This window comes from Nicotiana sylvestris, chromosome 1 (assembly GCF_000393655.2).
Source record: "Nicotiana sylvestris chromosome 1, ASM39365v2, whole genome shotgun sequence".
NCBI lineage: Eukaryota > Viridiplantae > Streptophyta > Magnoliopsida > Solanales > Solanaceae > Nicotiana > Nicotiana sylvestris.
Genome location: NC_091057.1, coordinates 12848091 through 12871051, shown reverse-complemented (window position 1 = coordinate 12871051; position 22961 = coordinate 12848091). Strand labels below are relative to the sequence as shown.

General features: G+C 35.6%; 2 protein-coding genes across 2 annotated transcripts; both read left to right on the top strand.

Moving 5' to 3' along the window:
* Positions 1–629: 629 nt before the first annotated feature.
* Positions 630–2519, top strand: LOC104236421 (protein FAR1-RELATED SEQUENCE 5-like). Its single transcript, XM_009790338.2, has 3 exons — positions 630–1065; positions 1273–1883; positions 2076–2519. The coding sequence occupies exons 1-3, from the start codon at positions 630–632 to the stop codon at positions 2517–2519; spliced, it is 1491 nt and encodes a 496-aa protein (XP_009788640.2).
* An 8820-nt stretch (positions 2520–11339) lies between these two features.
* Positions 11340–18042, top strand: LOC104236418 (U11/U12 small nuclear ribonucleoprotein 35 kDa protein). Its single transcript, XM_009790337.2, has 8 exons — positions 11340–11605; positions 11700–11797; positions 12678–12729; positions 12919–12989; positions 13595–13685; positions 13772–13847; positions 17027–17105; positions 17480–18042. Exons 1-8 carry the CDS (start codon positions 11431–11433, stop codon positions 17900–17902), a joined length of 1065 nt encoding a protein of 354 aa, XP_009788639.1. The 5' UTR covers positions 11340–11430; the 3' UTR covers positions 17903–18042.
* Positions 18043–22961: the final 4919 nt, after the last annotated feature.

Genomic DNA, 22961 nt, shown 5'->3' with positions numbered 1-22961 from the left:
TATAGTAGAATTTAACTATAATGGTTGACATCCTAAAAATGGATGACTACAAAATTTTCACTATATCTACAAATTCTCTACAAATATTCTACAAAATTATAAGTACACTGTTTATCTTTATTTTGATGCAGGTTCATTTGGATCCCTAAAGTTACTTGATATGCCATCATCTCCAGCTATAGAGGAATATCAAAGTGAAATAATAACAGAATCTACGCAAACTGCTATTGAATAAGGACAAGTGTATCAGGACAAACAAACTGTAGTTGCTGCAATGAAGCACTTTTCTGTGATGCACAAGTTCCAGTTCAGAGTTAAAAGATCTAGTCGTAGAAGGTATGGAGATATTTGTGGAGAAAAGACCATTGAAAGCAGTGTTATACTCAAGATATGTGCAATGTAAACATTGTAGATAAATTGTAGTTACATTGTAGCTTATGTTACTTTATGTTAAAACAGCCCGTTTGTTGCATCTACATTTATAATCTGTATTAAATATTGTATTTTTTAATCAGCTACTGGCTTGTATGCATTGGTGAAAACTGTAAATGGCACTTCAAGGCAATGTCAATTAATGATTCCGCAATGTTCAAGATAAGAAGTTTTAACTGACAACATACATGCTATTAATGGACGAAACATTCATACAGCGCAAACATACTGCAGCTGTAGTTGGTAGCATGGTAATTCCAAAGCATTGTGATCCTAAGACTGTTTACACACCAAAGGACATACAGACTGACATGTTATCCGAACACGGAGTGAACCTAAGCTACATGCAAGACTGGAGAGCAAAGGAAAAGGCTTTACAGTTTTTGAGAGGGAATCTGGCTGACTCCTACAGCAATTTACCCAAATATTTTTATATTCTTGAGGAGACTTATCCTGGTTCAGTTGTTAAATTAAAAAAGACAGCAGATGAATGCTTCTTATACGCATTTGTTGCTCTTTGTACATCAATAAGTGGTTGGCAACATTGTAGGCCAGTAGTAGTGGTTGATGGGACATTCTTAAAGTCAGCCTACAGAGGGATTATACTGACAGCAAGCACCATGGATGCAGCAAGTAAAAAGTGTAAAACTTTTGTAGTCATTTTGTAGGCAGTCTATAAAATGTAGATACATTGTAGTAATTTGTAGTTATTTTGTAGCTATTACATGTAATGTAGATAAAATGAATATATTATGAATATATATTGTAGTTGTTATGTATTTATATTTTTATATAAATTTTCAAAGCTGCCAATTAATATTTTATGAATTAATAATGTAGGAACAATATTGCCCTTAGCATATGTTGTGTTTGATTCTGAAAACGACGCATCTTGGAAGTGGTTCTTTGAGCAATTCAAGCAGGCATATGGTGAAAGACCTTCAATGTGTGTTGTTTCAGATAGGAATGAGAGTATACTGAATGCAACATCAATTGTCTATCCGGGCATCCTACACTACTCTTGCATGTGGCATATTTGGACAAATATAAGGTCAAAATTCAAGAAGGGTCATCTACAATTGCATGAATTGTACTTTGCTACAGCACGGTCATACACTCTGGATGAATTTAATGAAAGGATGTCGAAGATTGAAGAGGTAGACCCGCGTGTGAAATCTTACCTATATGATATTGGTTATCATAGATGGTCAAGAGTACATGCAACATTGAATAGAACGTGGACAATGACATCAAATATTGTAGAGTCGTTGAACGCAGTAACAAAAGATGCAAGAGAGCTGCCGATATTTGACCTTTTAGAGTATATGCGGACACTGCTAGAACGTTGGACCAATGAGAAGTTATTGAAGGCGAAGGGTACTTTCACATTTCTTGGGGCCAAATTCAACAAAGAATTAGATGACAACAGAACATTATCTGAGAAGCTTAGGGTAAGATCTGTTTATTTGGTGCAGAAAAAATGAATTACTTAATATGCAGTGTTTTCAGATTGTATATAAATTGTAGATAATTGTATATTATAGATAAGGTGTAGAATATTTGTAGATGATTTGTATATAAGTTGTAGATAATAAATTTTTATGATTGAGATAATATTTTTTGTGTTTGTTCTGCAATTGTAGGTGAGGGATTCAACAGATCATATACATATTGTGCTAGATAGTGTGAAGCGGAACATTGTGTGTCTAGAAAACAAGAAATGTAGTTGTGGCCAATTCCAACTTGAAGAACTTCCATGTGCGCATGCTTTGGCAGCATTAAGGCACAGGAATGAAACATATGAAAACTATTGCTCTCCGTATTACACAAGGGAGAGCCTTCTGCGTACGTATGAAATGTCAGTAAATCCTCTTCCTGATGAAAGCAAATGGAATGTGCCACAACATATTTTGGATGAGGTAGTAAAACCACCAACGGGAGATAAAAGACAGCCAGGGAGACCTCAAAAGGAAAGATATAAAACCTATGATGAAATAAAGTCAAAGAAGTACAAGGTGTCGTGTGGAAATTGTGGAGGTGAAGGGTATAACAAAAGATCTTGCAAGAACGCGCTCAAGAAGAAATGAATATCATGTAGTTAGAATAGTTATTCAAAATAACTGTTAGTGAGTTAAAGTTAGCAGATTTTTTATGTAATCGTTTAAGTTTTTAAAGATCATTATGAAGTAGACTACAATTTGTTTATGTTTGTTTAATGTGCTACATTTGTTTTTAAAGATCAGGCATCTAAATTTGTCTTTGATAGAGTGTAATTAAATTTAAATATTTATTATCTACAATACAACTGATATTAAAAAAAGTAACTTTAATGTAAAGTGTTTCCAGATTGTAGGTAAAATATAGGTTAACTGTAGTTAAATTGTAGTCTTGGTAATAATTTGTAGATAATTTGTAGATAAATTGTGGATAATATATTTCTATGATTTGAGTAATTATTTATTCTGTTTGTTGTGTAATTTAACTTCAACTGACAGTTATATACAGATATTACCTAGAACTTGGAGGTATTTCATAAAAATTATGAACATATACAACTACAAAATTATATACAATTACTACATTGAGTGTTGCCAAAATGTAGATATTGTGAAGATTATTTGTAGGCAAATTGTATTCTAAGATGAAAGATAAAATTACAAAACAAAAAGGTATGCTGCAATAAAAAAAATTGTTCATAAAGTAGTGTATTCTCCTTCAACTACAAATTGGCATCAACTAAACTAGGAAAACAGGACACTATTTCTTCTTTCTTTGGACTCTAGTCTTCTCATTCAAAGCAGGAGCACCCTTCCTCCTTGCTAGCCTACCTGTAACCTCACTTTCACTGATTGACACATCTTCTTGCTTCTTTGTAGCATAGTCCCATAGGAGAGCTCCATAGCATCTACGGTGTTGGTCGATATCTGAAAGGTCTTCTGAAGGGATTGACAAATCTCCAATGCAAACATACTCTGCAAAAGCAGCCACAAATACACCACAATCGCTGCATAAGACAAAAAAAATTAATTAATTAACAAATGATTATTAAAAAAATATAATTAAACATCCAGAAAGAGAGAATGGTTTTTTTACAGTGATCCTTCCTTTTGTTGTGGAATCTCTGCAACCATCCACTGTATGTTGAGAGGGTCTGTAACTGGTTTCTCAATGTATGCCTTTCTGGTCTTGAAGTCAATATCTTTACGCTTCCAGTAGAAACTAGTGCAAGACAAATACAGAGGGATAATGATTAAAAACTTATCAACACATGATTCAACAACATTATGATGGTGTGAAGACACCATGGAATCATACACATAAAGTTGCATGTCCGCTATGTCGAAAACGATCAACAACCAATGGAAATTCTCTACAATGTTCACGAGCATGATGACATAGTCAACATCATCCCAGGCAACATTAGCAAGGAGTCTATACCCAAGAATATATTCTGCAACATCATCATCGGGTTTAATAACCGAATACTTTTTTTCTAGCGGAGAACTTATGAACTTCTCATAGATTTGTACAATCTTTTACTTGAACAAGCAATCGGCTGTTGTAAACCTAGTGTTCTTGGTGTTGGGGCCATATTTGCCTCTTTTTCTCAGGTAATACATAATAACATCAATGTGCTGCAAAATAAAATGAAATCTATTGTTAGCTATAATGTAACTACAATTATCAACAAAGCAGCTACACTTTAAAATACAAAGTCAGAATTCAAATAATCTAACAAATAGCTACACTTTAACTGCTATACACAGCAACACATGAAACAACAACTACCACAAAAGGCCTCAATAATATCTACATGCAAACTAAAGTTAATATTATAAGTCTTCATCTGGCTCTACATTTTTACTACAAATTAACTACAACCATGAAATATAGATATACCAATTCTGTCCAAATTAAAAAATATACAATTTTTACATACAATTCATCATCAAATATGATACATAAGGTCCAACCTAAATACAATCACACTATAATTAATAAGAGCAGCATTTATAAGAAATGTCTACATTATATCTACAATTTATAATAAAGGGCATGGTCATATATATTTCATATCTACAATATAACTACAAAACAGAAGTGAAAATATATCTTGTGAATTTATTCTTTGATACTTACCGAGTCATTGAGGACTCCCCCAGGGTGAGCAAGAAAATAAAACCAGTCCTTCTTATCCACCTTTTCAACTCCAAGGTCTAACCAAGGATTGATTTGGTTATCCTTTATGGAAAAGGGAGTCTTCCTCCTGTAACAACAAATAAATGCCCAATCAAAAAAATCACAGAATGAATTACATATTTAAACTTTAAAATGCTGAAATGAAAGTGTCAAATTAAGCATTCATACCTCTTAGTCTTAGATACTTTGTCAGTACGGTGGTATAACCACTTGTTGAACTTATCTAAAAGATCAGAATCTACATTTTCACCTATAAGAGTTGTGAATGGATGTTTGAGGTAGAAAAATTTAGGTCCAATAGAGTTGTTGTCTCCAGAACTATATAGCGGTATGAAAGGTGATCTATGCATGTTTCCCCGGTTGCCTGGTTCTCCCCGGATGAATAGGGGTTGCTTCATCTGGTATGGGCTCGCCATACTTAACCAATTGTGTTAAGTTGTCTGGCAACTCAAAGTCATCCAATGTCACACCCTTCTTATCAATGCCTGAACCTTCAGAAACAACTTCATCCACATGATGTACATCTTCACCTTCATTTAGCTGTTTCTCAATGACTTGTTCTGTCTGAGCTACTACAATCACTCCGTGAATTGGGGATTGTGCATTGATATCTTCAATATCTGTTACATAAAATAATACTTACTTAACAGGAATGTAAAATTGTATAAAGAACAATTATTTATTCTAAATGACAGTATGATATTATACTTGCTTGTTCTACCTCAGCCGCTTCTTGAAATTCTCCATATAAGTCAACATGTACTGGAACATGTTCTGGACAAACTGCAGCTTCAATTTATAATAAAAAAAAAATAGGTAAAAAATACTAGATAATGCTGCCTTGAAAGTTGTAGATACATGTAGGAAGTTGTAGATAAATTGTGAATAATAAAACTCAGTTCTATAAAGTTTTATAATAAGTGTATATATTTGTATGTATTTTGTAGATACCTGTGTTGCTTTTGCTTGCATGCACTTGATCACCAATATTGAACGGAAATTGCTGGTGGTTCACTCCTTGTTTTTGGTCATTATTTTTGGTTGAACTACCAGCAAACTAAAGATTTTATGTTAGTTTGATTATATTTTTTAAAATGTCATAATTTATTTTGGTATATAAATATATCTCAACTCTTACCTTTGCCTCATCCACATCATATCTCCAGTCTATCAAATTCAAAACACTTTTTATAGAATCATCTATAAACACTCGAAGGTCATGGAGTTCCTCAAATACATCCTTCCTAAAATCCGCTAACTTTCCATCAACCTAAAAGTTAAAAATATAGTTAGTTGGTAATTTAATTCAAATAAATTACAATTTAGTTTAATTATGTACGAGGCAGTATTGCTTATACAATTGTCTATAAATTGCTACAGTTATACTACAATTTAACTACAATGTTATGCAATGTAGATAAATTGTAGCAAATATGTAAATATATTGTAGTTAATAATTTTACCTGCTCAATTCCCTTTTCTAACTTCCTGAGCTTCATAGCCACAGATTCCTTGTCCTCTTGACAATTTGTATGTTTGGGTTCCAATGTTGGAGAATCAGCATTTGGAACCTCTGATGATTGTGCACCTTGTTCATCTTCATACTCAATCTTGTTTGGCATAGTAAGCACTCCAATCTCTTCTCCAGATTCAGTCATGCTTGTGAACTGAATCATAAAAAAAAAATAGTTAGTTCCACTAAGGCAGGAAAATGTAGACTAAATGTAGATATTATGAAGGTAAATGTAGGAACATACAAAACTGAAAAAAATACTTTAATCCACTCAGGCTTGATCATCTTCTCTTCAAAGGCAGTTAACCAAATTTGCCCCTTAGTAGCTGACCATCTTAATATGCGAGGTATTGAGTCAGAACACCTCGTAGCAAGCTCCGTGTTGACGGTCGAGCAATACTCATAAAGCCACACTTGCAATGCTAATGAGCATCTCCGTATGAGATAAGAATATACACGGGGATTTAGACGATGCCTAACAGATTCCATAACTTGATTGAATGATTTAATACCCCATGGGTATGACTCAAAATTACCAGACTCTACCAAATAGAACCTAAAATGGTCTATAAAAGACACATGATCTTTGTCAGAAGGGCAAACAAAAAATTCCAAAAGATAAAGAATGCAAAACTTGACTGCATCCTCATCGTTTACCCAAGATCTATTTGTTACTATGTTTTTCAAATACCACTTCTCTACTCTTTTTTTTTGTTAGGAAAATAGCTATTCATTAACTTGCTAACATAACTAGAAGTATATCCATAATCTGTAAACTTATTCACACAATTTAAACCGGTAATTAAACCAAACTCTCTCAATGAAAAATTCAATTTTTCCCCCTTCAAGTGGACTGAAAAAAATGATTCATTAGACTTAGATAGTTCATACTTCATCAGAAGATGAATAGCTTGATTTTGCATGCAAATGGAGGGGAGAGACAGTAAGTAACCAAAACAAGTGTTTTTAAAAAGCTTTAAAGCATTTGGAGACAATAACTCTTTTATTTGGCTAGGAATGCTAGGATCACACAAAGTGTGGAATCTAAGCACACCATAATCCATATTATGTGGGGCAAAATAATGTCCATTCTGCACAAAATGATAAATTATTTCACATTAGTAAACTGCATAGAAATTAAGCATTAATCTAAATATTATCTACATATAACTACATAATCACTACGCATATTGGTAAAAAAAATCAGGGAGAAAAAATACATACAAATCTGCTTCAAAAAATACAGCCAACCCACACATATAACTATAAAAATATACAAGACATCTACACATATAAACATTATCTACAAAAATGCAGGAAGAAAAAAGTAGCTACAACTCTGTTTCAAAATTTAAAAGCTAAGGACAATATAACTACAACACGACTACAAAATAACTACAATTATATCCGTGTTTTAAACCACAACTACAAAAAATCTAGAAAATTAAGACAACTAATCTACAATTTACCAAAATACTTAAAACATAGATTACATCCAAAACAAAACTAAAAAACTGGAAACGAAAATACTAAATGTTTACCTTCACCAAAAAAAAATTCTGAACCAATTTTGGGAGTTCTTTGGACTATTTCTTCGTTTTTTTGTTTTGAGGAAGCAGGAGACAACTTGGGGTTTTTAACTGTTGGAATTCTAGGGACATCTTCAACAAAGTCGTCATCTACACATACCTCTTTCCCCTTTCTTTTGAGTTGTTTGCCTCCTGGTGTAGCACTTCCTCCAGCATCTACATCGAATTTTCTTTGTTCGTATTTCGGCACGGATTTGTCTAGGAGATAAACTGTGAGTAGTAGGTTCCATTGCATGTTAGATTTTACTTGTTTTTGTGGTGATTTTGATGTTAAAACACCCAAATCGAAAGAGGGGATATCACCTACTGTAGATTTTTTAGGTATTTTTTTGGAAGATTTGATGTTCTTCATGGTTTAACTTCAATATTTGGTGAAATTAAATGGAGAATAATGAAGAACGTGGGTAGCTTTTGTTCTGTAAAGAAGAAAACTGGGGTTGAATTGAAAGAAAAGAGAAATGTGAGAATATACGGTCCTATAATTATGCCTAAAATAAATGCCCCATTAATTATATCCCTGTTTTAAATTATGGTATATAAATGGTAATTTAGTATACTAAATGTAATTATCTCTAACCTTAAACATTGAGGGTAATAAGATTTGATATGTGGCATAGGAAGGTAAAAATTCCTTGTGAAAAAAATCTCATTCTCTGCCGATTTGTTTAGACGAATCCAATCGGTTTTCAAGGTCAAATCGAGTTCTTAAAGGGTTGTTCGTTGCTGCTGTTGCAATAGCTGAGTAGTTGAGCTCCATTCCTCATTCTAGATTTTTAATTGGTCGTCTATTGTTGTTCTGCAATGTTTAGGTGCGTCTAACTATTCCTATTGTCCTCTTATTTGACTATGAATGAATACTTGAGTGCTAATGCTATGAACATGCTAAATTTTGTGGAATCCGGATGTTTTGACTACCATATCTGCCTGCTTGTTTCTATCTGTTGATAAGTTTTTTTAAACTGGAGTTAGTCATTAATTAGTTTGGCTTTTGCTGCTGCTGTTTTGTTATAAGCCCAGCATGTGAGTGGCTGAATATCATCATGTTTGGCATCTGTACTGTTAATTGAGTACTTAGTGAATTCACAAAAATACTGAAATGTTCATTCCTTGAGGATAAAAATGGGAATGCATCATGAACATGAATTTAAGTTACTAACTTTGAAGAAATGCTAGAATAAGCAGTGAATTAGTTTCGTGGTGGTTTGTTGTGAAAACTAGCAGCATATTTTCATTACATTTGTCGGCTCTATTTACTATGAAACGATTACTGTTGTAGCTTTAGATCCTAAATGCTATTGTAGTAGGATATAAATCCATAAGTAAGGTATATCAGTAATTTTTCAATTATGTAATTAAATGGGTTATGGTTTGCTAGCTCCAGCATTTGATTCCATATTTGGTTTTGTTATTCCATACAATCCATTTCATTTAGCTTCGGCAGAAGATTTTTTAGTTTAATAGCCAATGGCCTGATTTTAACTTGAGGCAAACTTTCGGATTAGTTTAATTCGTGACTTCTTAGATATTGTAAAGATAGAATATTAGCCTTTAACCAAGGCATAATGCAATCAATCTTATGAACAACTTAACGATCCAATCCATTCTGCCTCACACTCCTATCCATAATTCATAGCCTCACATTGATCTCAAATGTTAGGAGAATTATTAATTCACGAACATTGTAGTTTGCTTTAGGCGTGATTAATAATAAACTATTGTGACTATGGGTACGGTTCCCGTGACATAGTCATAATACATAATCCCCAATTCGAGTGCACGTTTCACGCGACTCGACCATAACTTCAAATAATAATAAAACAAACGTGTTGTAGATCGCGGGTGCATTTCACGTGGCACGATTCGCAATATGTACCAAAACAAATGAGTGCGCAACATCGCAACTTGTTCAAATAAATTCCGTAAATACTAAAAGCGGTTTAATATTTAATTAAAAGTGGTTAGAAAGTAAAAATGCACATAAGTCTTAGAATGTATTTAAATCGGATAATTAGGCCAATTGTTAATAGTTGAGCAACAGTGCTAAAACCACAAAACTTGGAAATGCCTCACACCTTCTCCCGGTTTAACAAAATTCCTTACCCGATCTTCTGTGTTCGCGGATCATAAACAGGGTCAAATCCCTAGCTGCGTTTTCCAACTATGTGCATTATGTAGAAAAAAGATCTGCTAGCATCCTAAAAAATTTCACAAAATCAGGAAATAAGTATCAAGCACTATTAAAGAGAACTCGCATCTCCATATTTGATTCAAATTCAACAAACACATAACCACGTGAAGCGCCCGTTACTGCAAAAGCAACACCATATGGTACATATCAATTCTTCAAAAAGTAAATATCCTATCTTTTTACACTAAGTGGTACATATCAGCACAATTTTTATGATTTTCAAATATGCATTAAACCTCCGCAAAAGGATACGCGAAATGCAACATAAGCGAGTTGTAATTTTGAAAGAAATAGCTAGTACCAATATGTGTGACAATTCTTATGTTCTTCACCCTTCTATATTTGTTCAGTTCTTGTTAATAAACGCAACAAAATCAATAAATAACAAATAATTGAATCAATAACACCAACTAGGCAATAAGCAAACAACAAGAACAACATAACTGCACAAGATTAAAAAGGAAAGACACGAAATAGGAAAATGGTCAAATTTACCATGTATTATACTAAATCGAGCAACTTTGCCCTCCGCTAGTCTTTAGGTCTAATATCACCCCACCGTTAGGAAAAGTCTTGTTTTTCCCATTGACCCCAGATGTAGCTCCAACCTGAGGGTATTTTAAACCACAACCAAAAGTTAAAGTTTGTTGTTATTTGTAGCCAAAAAGGGTCAATTTTTTACTTTCTTTTGAGCGAGTATTATTAGAATAGATTGAGTACATCTTAAAGACCTTGAATCTCGATTTTGGGATAATTTGGTAGAGTTTTGAGGTGGTTTGAATTGAAAACTCGAAGTAGAAGATGAACATGAAAAAAATAATATGTGTATCACATTGTGTATCACTTATGTATCATATTTGTATCAAATATGTATCACATGTATATCTGTGAGTGAGATACATGTGTCATACATATTTGATACATGTGTCGTAGAAGATATTTTTGAACTCGATTTTAGATACGAATTTTGATACCAAATCACCTCTAATCTTTATTAATTTTATATATTGACTCATCTATATATTTTCAATGAATTTCAACCATACCCATTGAAAAGATCCTTTTTTGCTTAGATTTTTGAAATCTTGTACGTATATTTTTTTGTATTTTAATTACCTTATTTGCTACCTCATCCATGAAAGTTTCTTCCCGTCTTGCATCTAATATTGTTGATCACGCTTAAAAATATGGAAGTAGATCTTTGCGTGTGATTCTTGGGGAGAAAGAACATTATTTATTTAGGTTTTTAATTTTTATATGTATTTGACTAATTTTGGTAAGTCTATGATTGATGGCTAGAAGTTGGTTAGTTGAAATTTTTTTGGAATATTTCTAAAAAGGGCCATTAAAGCCCGTGAGGGGTTGGAAGCCCGGCCGATAGCAAGCCATCTAATAAAACATAATGTCACCAACTATTTGGAATTCCAAATAGGCCCCAAAACACACTTGTGTGTCAATTTTAATCCCTTAAAGTTTGATTCCCAAGGCCATAGCAATTTGATGAAGAAATGGGTCGAGAAGATTACAGCAGCGAAAGAAGGTCTTCAACTGGGGGAAATCTAAACTCAGTATTCTATGCTTCTATATACCATCCAATTCAAGCTGGAAGCATTGATGGAACTGATATTCTTCCTCATGATAACGCCATTTACAGAGCTCTTCTCTGCTCTAATGCCGGCTTGTGTTAGTATTATACTCATTCTAGCTCGTAAAAATCCTGCTTTGTTTTACCCCTGATAGTTTCCATTATTACTTCATTTGCCATTGTTGTTTTCAGATGACCCGTTTGGTGACCCGAAGGCTATTGGTGACCCGTATTGTACACTCTTTGTTGGTCATTTGTCTCATTTTACCACTGAACATAACCTTTGCCAGGTTTGCTTTTCTGGGTTTTTTTCATTATAAGTTTGGGTATAAAAGTTATACTATATATTTTTGGATTTAAGTTATATATAGGAACACTGTAATGTACTTTTTACACCATCACTGTAATTGTAACGTGTTATAGCGGGTTATTTACCACTGAATATTCCCTTCGCCAGGTTGGCTTTTCTGTTTTCCCCCCTCAATATAAGTTTTGGGTGTAAAGGTTATATTTTTTAGATTTAAGTTATATACACCAACACTACACTGTAGTGAACTTCTTACACCGCCATCACTGTAATTTAACATGTTATAGTGGATTATTTACCATTTATTCTAGGTTACTCTTGTGCCGTTCTTTTGTTCTTGCTGTTTGCTTATTGCCTAATTGGTGTTAAGGTTTATATCTTTCTGATAAGCTTATAATAATTTATCTTATACTATGGGAATTTGCTCTAGTTTTGTTTATTTAAAATTTTGGTTCATTCGTACCCTTTGATGTTAGCAAATTGTGATCTTGCGATTAATGAAGCTCTAGCTTGAAATAGGTGAACCTCAAGTGTCAAATTCTTTGAGAAAAATTGATCTAAATATACTCTTTAACTTTTGGTTGTGGTTTAAAAATACCCTCGAGTTGGAGCTACATCTGGGGTTAATGGGAAAAACAAGACTTTTCCTAACGGCGGGGTGATATTAGACCTAAAGACTAACGGAGGGCAAAGTTGCTCGATTTAGAATAATACATGGTAAATTTGACCAGTTTCCTATTTTTTGTGTCTTTCTTTGTTACTCTTGTGCAGTTCTGTTGTTCTTGTTGTTTGCTTTTTGCCTAGTTGGTGTTATTGATTCAATTGTTTGTTATTTACTGATTTTGGGTTGCATTTATTAACAGGAAATGAACAAATATGGAAGGGTGAAGAATGTAAGAATTGTCAGACACATTGGTACTAGCTATTTCATTCAAAATTACAACTTGCTTATGTTGTATTTCGGGTGTCCTTTTGTGGAGGTTTAATGCATATTTGAAAATCATAGAAATTGTGCTGATATGCACCACTTACTGTTAAAAGAAAAGATATTTGCTTTTTGAAGAATTGAGTTAAAATTTCTCTCATATGGTGCTGCTTTTGCAGTAACGGGTGCTTCACGTGGCTATGCATTTGTTGAATTTGAATCGGATAGGGAGATGCGGCGAGCATATAAGGTAATTTGTTCTCTTTAATAGTGCTTGATACTTATTTTTTTAAAAACGTTCTTGAGCCGAGAGTCTTTCGGAAATAATCTCTCTACCTTCATAGTAGGGGTAAGGTCTGCGTACACACTACCCTCCCCAGACTACTTGGTGGTTGTTGTTGTTGTTGGATCAAATAATTATGGGAAAACCCTTCTTTAATGACCTGTACTAGATTTTTAAACAAGCAGATCTCTACGACCTTTTTAGTTGCAGAAAAACAAGAAAGGGTGTGACCTGCCAAACTTAGGTGCCGATGAATTGTGATTTTGCAAGATCATGCTGGTTAATGACTGTTGAATCTTCAATAGTTTAAGAGCCCGTTGTATCCATGATCATGAGAAGGAGTTTGCTAGGCTCAGAACTGATTATTCAAGGCTGCAATTTTCTAGCTGAACTATATTTTGTGAATGCAAGGAATTAACGCTTGTTTAAATACCTACTGTTTACATAAGGAATAGGAGTCATTGCCCGTAAAACAAAGAAGCAATTAAATTTGTCTAGGTTCTGTTTCTGATTCTACCAAGTGAAGCAAACTCAGGGCATAATTTATTTATTTTGTCGTTCACATACCGCAGGATGCTCACCATAAGTTTATTGATGATTCTGAAATTATAGTTGACTACAATAGGCAGCGATTAATGCCAGGCTGGATTCCGAGAAGGCTAGGTTAGTGAAATTTGTCTGATATCCTTCTTCTCGAAGCTTTAATTTGCTATATGAACCTACTATATTAAAGTCATTCTATTTTACAGGAGGCGGTCTTGGCGGTAAGAAGGAATCAGGACAACTTCGTTTTGGAGGTCGTGAAAGACCGTTTCGTGCTCCACTGTAAGTATTCCTGCTTCATTTTCAGTAATTAAAGAGAATTGGAGGATTGTCTCACATTTTTGCACGCTTTGGAGTTGTCCTTGCATTTTTCTCATTTATTTTCTTTTTGAGTTGTGAAGATAAGCATGTTTACGGTGTTAATTTAGTTCGGTGAGCATTTTACAGTTACTAGGTCAAAGTTTTGATTTCCATCAGAATCCTTTCCCACTTGTCTTGCTCAGTCCTTCAAATATTTGGGAAGAGAAAACCTTTAATCTTGTTTAAACACAGATTAACATGCCTTTTGGGTTGTAGGAGAACTTCATTCCTAATCATGAAATAGGAGGATTGTGTTAATTAAAACTTATATGACTTTGAGGAAATTTAGTTCATATCATCATTCAGACTTGGACTCTACTCTTTACTAGTTCGGCCTTACAAGTTAAGCTTATAACATTTATTACTCTGTACTAGTTTGATCCAAGTGACTGATGGAATGCCAGTAACTCATTTATAACTTTGGTTGGCTTTGCTGAGAATAACTGCACGCCTTCCTTCAGTTGGGTTCAAAAGGAAATATCCCAGGATTCTTATCCCTCGGTATGAAATGATGAAAAGCATGAATAGGATTATGTCTTTATCCTGCGTCAGTCTTCTTTTTATTTTCCATGGCATTTCTGGTTCCAAAGTGCTCTTGGAATACATTTCATCCTTTCAAGTGAAAAATTGACTAGATCGATTTTCCTTACCCAGATAGCATCCCAGTCATCCAAATTTTGTTCATTAAAATGAAGAAAATAAAAGGCAGTGATACAGATAAAATAAGTTTAGTCAAAAAGCAAGTTACAGCAACATAGCAACATTCAATAAATTTTATGTTACAACAATCACAACAGTTCTCCACATATTTTCACTCAAAATGAAAAATAAAGGAAGACTTGAAGAAAAAAACAAGAAAATGGGAAGAAAGAAAAGAAAGACCCTCTTTTAGTATCTGTCCAAATGTCACTCAAGATTTCAACAAAAATAGCACAAAAGACTTGGAGGGGAAGAAGGAATTGAATCAGATTTGTGAATATGCTGACAGGGGGTGGGGCAGCATTAAACAAGCGGAAAAGGGAGAGAAGAACACACACACGAGACCTAGAAACTCTCACAGTTTGCAGAGATAACCTGTGTGGAAGAAGAGGAAGTAAAGGGGAAGCAGGTGAAGAAATAGGGATGAGAGTAATGAGTATGCTTGTGCCCTTACCTCTATATATTTGAGGGCGAGGACTTTTTGGAGCTTATCCGATGACATTGTAATCCCAAATAAATAGTAGCCCCTCCTCAGATAGCGTAATCCTGTAGTAATCTGGCAAAATTAATTCAGTCTGATCTTTGAATGTTACCAAATGTAGGATAAATTAAATCTGCCTAACCCAATTCTCTATCTTGCTACTGAATGGCTTCTTCTTAACAAATGATTATTGCTGGATACTGGACTAGATTAGGCAGGATAAATTTATCTCCAGCTGGAAGTTTTTTGTGTGTCGAACTGGATTAATATTTTCTTCTGATATATCGTAGATTTGGTCGAAGAGGGCGAGAAGGGGATCGCCGGGTTGGCCTGCAAAAATGAAACTTTTGCTCCTCACGCACAAATAGGAGGACAGACCTTCATCTTATACTGTCTTCCTTGTTTTTCCAGTCGCTAATAACCTCCAACTCCTCCTCGCCTGGAACGCTGTATCCTGCCGAAAGATTGCAATGGCTCTAACAGAATCTTTGTTAGACTCATAAGTTTTGCCTTTTGTGCCATTTGAAATTTAACAGAGCAGAAGTTACTCCATTAGTTTAGTCATTTCAATGCAGTTTTCGGCTCAACTAAAAGTATCACATTGTTGGGGATGCTTTCTCTACCAGTTGAAGCCCCTTTAGTTCCAAGTAGAGATGGCAAAATGGTTTTGAAAAAACAGTTATCCACCCAACCCAACCCACTAAAAATGGGTTGGATAACTGACTTTTTAAAACCGGGTTGAATATGGATAATTATCCATATTCTCCACTATAAAAATGGGTAACCAATGAGACATTTTCCTACCCTTAAAGTTTACAACTTTTTGCTTCTTCATTTTTGTTGGCAGCAAATTCATGTTAGAGCTTGAGGCTAATGTGACTCTATGGATGGATAATATGGTTACCCATTTTATCCGCAGGTTAACCCGTATTTTATCCGTATTAAATATGGGTCGGGTGAAATATTTTATCCCTTTTTTGCCGTACCCGTTTTGACCCGCTCATATCCGACCCGACCCGCTTGCCACCCCTAGTTCCAAGTAATATGCATCTAGGAGTTCTGATGGCATAATTAAGAAAATTGAATAAACATGTTGCTGTGCATCCACCTAGTACTGAAGACATGAGCAACTTCAACTAGAACCAAGCTATGTTAGCTGCTTAATGATCGTTGAGTTGCACATCTTTTCCACCACCTTTACTGTGATCTGCTTATCGTTGTGGGGGAGAAAATAAGCTTCTCTGATAGTTAGTTGCTAGGAATGCTCCATTTTCCAGTTTTTGCTTGGAAATGTTTAAACTCATGCCACAAAAGGGAAGTTTTCCAGAAGTTTCTGAAGACACAGCATATCAAATAATGCTGATTCAGAGACCAAATCTGAGATGTTTTTAGAGTTATCTGCAAATATCCTCGCTAATATTCTGCTCTACCTAAAAGCCCCGATATCTCCATCCATCTGCTCTCCATCATCAAGATCATCTCCTGCAATAGAAGTCCTGCGTGATTGTGCTCTTTGGCCGCTGTAGTGAGAGTGAGAGATCCCGGCCGCAGATTAACCTATCTCCTTTAATACTTATTCGCTTGTCCCTTTAATTTGGTGGTGTGTTCACCAGATCTGAGGTAACCAAACCTAGCTATTAATCCCAATGTCTCTCTCAGTTTGTTTTCTGTCAATCTTCTCTTTTATCTGTGGTTGAATACTGGTATTCTATGGTGTGAAGGATGTAGTGTGCTTTAACCGAAGGAAACACATTTTATTGAGATAAACAATAAATATGTAAACGTTCTATATATCTGAACAGAGACTTAAAGCCTTAGGTTTCTGCAGTGTATTGTGTTGAAAACATTCTCCTATCACTCTCTTCCATGCTACATTCTTTATATGTATTTTACACTAACTTCGGAATGCTCCCGGGAACAGCCGACAAATTCCGTTGGATGATCTAAAGAGGCTTGGTATACCACCTCCTCCAGAAGGAAGATACATGTCACGGTTTCAGGTAACCCGTTTATTGCACATATTATTTTGGGAAGAAATTTGAGATCTGTATCGTTCATGTTCACTTTAAAGTAACTGAAACATTAGTTTTGGTCAATGTATCAGTTAGCTAAGTTCTGTCGCTAATAATATTGCATTAAGGGCTTATTACGGTTTCCTCTCCTATTGTTTTGCTCTTACTATCATCCATGGGCCATGGCTGTCAAGTTCACTGACTAAAATAGTTTGATACATATAAGTGATTTTTAACCCTCAGGGAAAATACTGGTTTAAGTCAAAATGAGAAGTGGAGTCTGGATAATGCTGGGATACAGCATGTAAAATGAAAATTATCCTTCTTTTAGCGATGCTGATGACTTGAACTAAACCGTGTAGGTTCCATCGCCACCTAGACAAGAAAGGAGCATGGAGGACGCTAGAGACTCTTCTCACAAGCACGATAAAGGAAGCAAGCATTCTAATCGATTGGAGAGATCTCCAAGTCGAGCGCACCCATCTGGAAGACGTGAGAGGTCTGTGGACAAGGAAGATTTAGCTCATAGGCAGATAACACGTGGAAGGAAACGACATGATTTAAGGTCCCCCAGTCATGATCATTCATCCGATAGGAGTTCAATGGACAGAAGCAGACATTCTCGCAAGCGCCAAAAGAGTAGCAGAGACAGGCATGACATGAGATCCCCCAGTCTTGATCATTCATCTGATGAAACTTCAACGTGCAGAGAAGAACGTCGTCGAGCACGTAATGCACGATCTCATGGATATGACAGGTGGTCACCAAGCAGGAATGATTCTTAACTAATCAAACATACAAGGCACATACTAGCTGTACTTATCAGGTCTTTTATTTGCTTATATAATAGCTTTGTTAGTTCATATCTCGTACCGCTTGTTAACTTTACATGATTTTTCCTGATAAATGCTATTGTTGATTCCCACAGACGGGGTATGGGGAGGGTTGGGTGTACACAATCACAAACCTTACCCTTACCCTGGGAGGGCAGAGAGATTGTTTTCATTAGACCCTCGGCTAGAGAGAAGATGAACAGAAGCAGTGGCAACAAGTTATAACAAAAGCAAGATATTAAGAAAACTGAAGCGAAAGAGAGTAATATCAATCTAAGAATAGAAAGATACTATACTAAAATTAAAACTACCGCTACGGGAAGGGATGACTTGTATTAACTATGATGAAGATTAACAGTCCTACAAAATGTTAAGAAAGGAGAAGGAAAAACTTAAAAGTGTAAAAGATTCATTTCATACATATGGAGCACAGTTGTTTGGGTTTTTCTTGACTTGTCAATATGATTTCTGTCTCATCTTATTGTCAATGATTATTGTCATTATATCAATCTAGGAATGTAACAAACAAGTAGAGGTGTCTATCAAGCTATTCCGCCTTATTTTAAAGCTAAAGCCCCTCTTCAATTTTTTTTGCTTCCCACCCAAAGACTCTATAGGACATTATGAGGCATGACTGCTTCCTAATTGTTTGTTAAATTTATTTTATAAAGGGTATCTAGATCAACTTGCGTGCATTTTGACTAAATTCATTGAACATCTGCTATCTCTTACTAGTACATGTATTGGGTAACTCCGTCGTGCAAGACTTAAACATGGATGTGCTCCTTAACATGGATTCAAAACTCATTATTTGCATTCCCTTTGTCCTCCTTTGTACTACTTTCCCTTTGTATTGATATTTCCATCTTCTTGTTAGGTTGCAATATCATCAAAGGATGTCACAATATTAGAATGAATTTGGTTTGAGATTTGTTATCAAGCGTAATACTAATTTGTTAAAGATTAATTGGATTGACGATATTCATCTTTTCTTATTTTAAAATTAAGCCATCAACCCAGGCTTTCACCTCCTATGATGGCATGTGTGTTGAGGGGTGGAGATGGTTTGAATCCCTAGCGTGTGTATTATTAAGCAAAAGAGTACAAAAGGGGACATAAACCTTACCTCCGGAATAGATACAAGAAAATAGGAATAAAGAGGAGCACCATTGTACAATTAAGTTAACAAAATTTATCCATAATACATATATATTTAGACATTCAATTCTAGCAAATGATGACGCCATATTCTTTTGTCATTTGCTGGAATTGAGACAAGAGGGGTTGCTCTGATGGTAAGCAACCTCCGCTTCCAACCAAGAGGTTGTGAGTTCGAGTCTCCCCAAGAGCAAGGTGGGAAGTTCTTGGAGGGAAGGATGTCGGGGGTCTATTTGGAAACAGCCTCTCTACCCCAAGGTAGGGGTAAGGTCTGCGTACACACTATCCTCCCCAGACCCCACTAAGTGGGGGTTGTTGTTGTTGAAATATTTGTCATATTGGGGTCACAATTTTGTATCTGTTAAACAAATTGTTGGAATTCCTAAAGTAAATGCACTCGGGGGGGGGGGGGGGGCTGTAAATTTCTTCATGCTGAGCAACTATCTCGGCTTATGATTTAATTGCCATGAATTTAACTATTGAGCCTCAAAAATTATGTTTTTATGTGATCACAAAATAAAATAGTAACACTGAATCTTTTATGGGAGCTTTAAGCTAAACGCACTTCACTCACCAAAAATTTAAAAACGCTAATCTATAATTAAGCAAATCTCCTATTGGGAAAACAGAAAAAACTGAAAAATTGAAATGCTATTGTATCAAATTTCTTAGATGAGAAATATTAGTACCTTTTTTTGTTGTTTTTCTCAGATGTGAATTTTGCGTCTTATTAGTAACTTCCACTGTTCCGAATTTTTGCTATGCCGAAAGAGAGAGACGGTGAAATTAATTGAGTGATGAAAAATAGGGCTTAGGATATATTCCGTTAATTAATTCGCTAAATAATTAATTAAATTTTGGTTCCCTTGCTTATAAGAGTTAGTTTTACAATTATGATCTTTCTTCATATAATTATATTTTGGTTCCCTTGCTTATAACTTATGATTTTCGCCAATCAAAAAAATGCAAAAGAAGTAAACAAATAATTAAGGTTCAAAAGCTGAAAGGAGCTGAAAGTTCAAAAGCACAAAGCTCAAAGTAAGGACTGAAAATCTTACCTCCACTTAAATAATGGTTTACGCGATCGAATAGGGATGTATTGATAGTAAAACATATCTTTAGCGGCGGACTCAGGATTTTTAAGTCGAAGTATTAATTCAGCCGATATCTTTGTATGTTATTACTAATTTTTTATATAAAAATATATTGTTTGAGTAACATAAAAGGGATAAATACTTGGAGGGAAGGACCTATACGCTTCCTAAAGAAGACAAGCTTTTCCAGTAAATATCATAGCAAAATCCAAGTCTTTTCAGCATTTTCTTTTTAAGTCTTAGGAGACGCCGTGTCCAAATGGGTAAATATTATTTCTTCATTCCATGGCTAATATTTTAAGTGATTTTGTTGCAACTTAAACCATGAGATTTTTTTGGCGTGGAGTGGCAAGGATATTTCACTCAATTCCCCTCTTACTATTTTAAAAAGTGGAAGAAAATGAAATTCCACCAATGTGTATGTAAGACAATCTTAATTCTCTTTGTTCAATGCTTTGGGCAAGCCAGAGCAAGACTTCTCTGTGGGAATACCCGGCTATCTCCTACTTTAAATAGAGAAAATCCCTGGAATTCTCTAATTCTGGGGATTATGTCTAAAAAACTTCGTATTGCGATCTCCACTAACTATCGTTCTTTTCTTTTCATAAGATCTATTCTTGGACTAGAGCGTTAGTATAACTGTTCTCTTTTATATGAGATGGGGCTTTGGAGAACTCCTTGAATGGGATTCCCCTTATGTGATATCCTAACTAGTACCAATCTAACTAAGAGTCATCTGTTAGGCCAGCTTCCTGTGAGTAAGCCAGTGCTAAAGAAGAGGGCTAAGGAAAAACTAAAAATCCATTGGGATAGATGCAGCGCCAATTAATTTTCGCGGTGAGTACTAAGTACTTCGATTAATAGTTTGCAGGATTAATGGGAGTAGGCTTTTTCTTTAGAGTAAGACTCTTTGCTTGCTTCTTTCGGCTAGCTCAGCGGATGAGTGGCCGTATTCGACAATTCTTTCTCTTACGGCTAGTGTGCTATTTGAGATAGTTGAAAAGGGGTGTAGCGATAGAAAGTTTTGAATCAATAATTCCTCAAAAGTCATTGCTAGTATGTTTAATACAGTTACTGCTATACCGTAGGCCTCAATTAGCAGTCGTAAGGCCGACAAGTCTTCATCCGAAATAAGTAGATGCAGAATCTCGTCTGTTTGAAAGGTAACTTGAACTAGCATTCGGACTGTGAACCATTATCACTCGTTAGGTCTCCCAATATAATTGATTTGAAGGAGTGAAAGCCACTTGACTGTAAGGAGAGGAGCTCCAGCACTTTACTTCCACCGTCATGTAGCCCTGCGGATAATTTGAATACGAGAACACCATTCCTTCCCTCATTCAATCTGATCTACTGGCTCTAAGACAGACTTAATGGGAGGAATCAGATCAATCTTAGGGCTTTGCTTTTAGCGCCTCAAAGACTCAATAGCAATTCCATCTCATCTTTCCGGATCAATATCCCCAATCCCCATCTTTTCAAAATATGTCTTTTACGAGTATGTCGAAACATCTCCATCCTTTTCGTTGGTGTCATATCCTACGAATATGCACCGAAGAACCTTCATCCTCTTTGTTCCTTCGACATCTTCTACCCCGAAGCATTGAAATAACATAGTAAGCGGACCGCCTACAGGGAAATCCTTATACCACTATCACGCGATACCGGGCAATGAAACTGATGCTACTACCGATACAAAGAAAAACAAGGACTTTCTTTCTATCGATGTGAAATCCTTTCTATTTCTCTGATGTGCATGTCGTCCAATCAGTCTACTCTGCTTTAGTATGCGCTAGGGAAAAAAGCGGAGCTCCTTCTTGTTGTGCCCGATCCCCAAAGTACTGAAAAAGATAAGGGTTTTTACCTCTATTGGCAATCCCTCTTAAGCATTAAGAAATTCTATTGATTCCGTTCAGCGAAAGGGAAGTTGTCCTTCTATCATGAGTTTTATATCCCCCCTCCCCCAGGGATCATCCAGGTCAATCTGCATGAGTTTTATTGTTCATACGTGAGCCATAAAAAGCAAGTTGCCTGCCTAAAATAAGGCTTTGTGAATAAGCAGTTTCATAAGCTCCAGTTACAATTCGCTGACCGAGTAGCTACAACTTCGAGAGGAGAATTCGCATAAAAGTGGGCTTTTGTTTTTTGCTTCCTCGAACGGGAGGAGAAATTTTTTTATTACCCTTTCTTGCTGGGGAATGGAGTTGGTTTATAATCAGACTCTGAAGTTTTCTACTAGGTAGAGTATTTAAAAAAAAAGCTAGAATAGAGGGCGTGATATTCCAATTCTACATAGTTCTGTGATCTGTCGAACGAAGTGGTTCCAACGAACCAGACCGGGGCGAGAGAAAGAATTCTTTTTTCAAGGCTGCCGGTGGGCTGGGCCCGAGCTCAATTTGGAAGGAAGCCTCTTTAGATGAGAAGGAGGATGCTACCAAGGCGAGCAAGAAGAAGGGGAATTCCACTATCTGAGTTAGGCCGATATCATTAGATAGGTAGGCTGATCTCCGCTTTTGGATTCCTATTAAGGGCAAGAGTGAGACTTGTCTATTCCTACAAAAGGAAAGAGAAGAAGATCACGGATCCTCTCCTTACAGTCAAGTGACTTTCAGCTCCTCTCCCGGACCTATTGATCGAGGAGCTCGGGAATGGAGCAAAAGAAAGACGAGTTAGAGAACGGATGTAAATCAATTCTGACGCTGCTAGAGAAAGGAAGCAAACTCTTGCTCGACGTAGGGTAGAGTAACTATTTTAGGTAA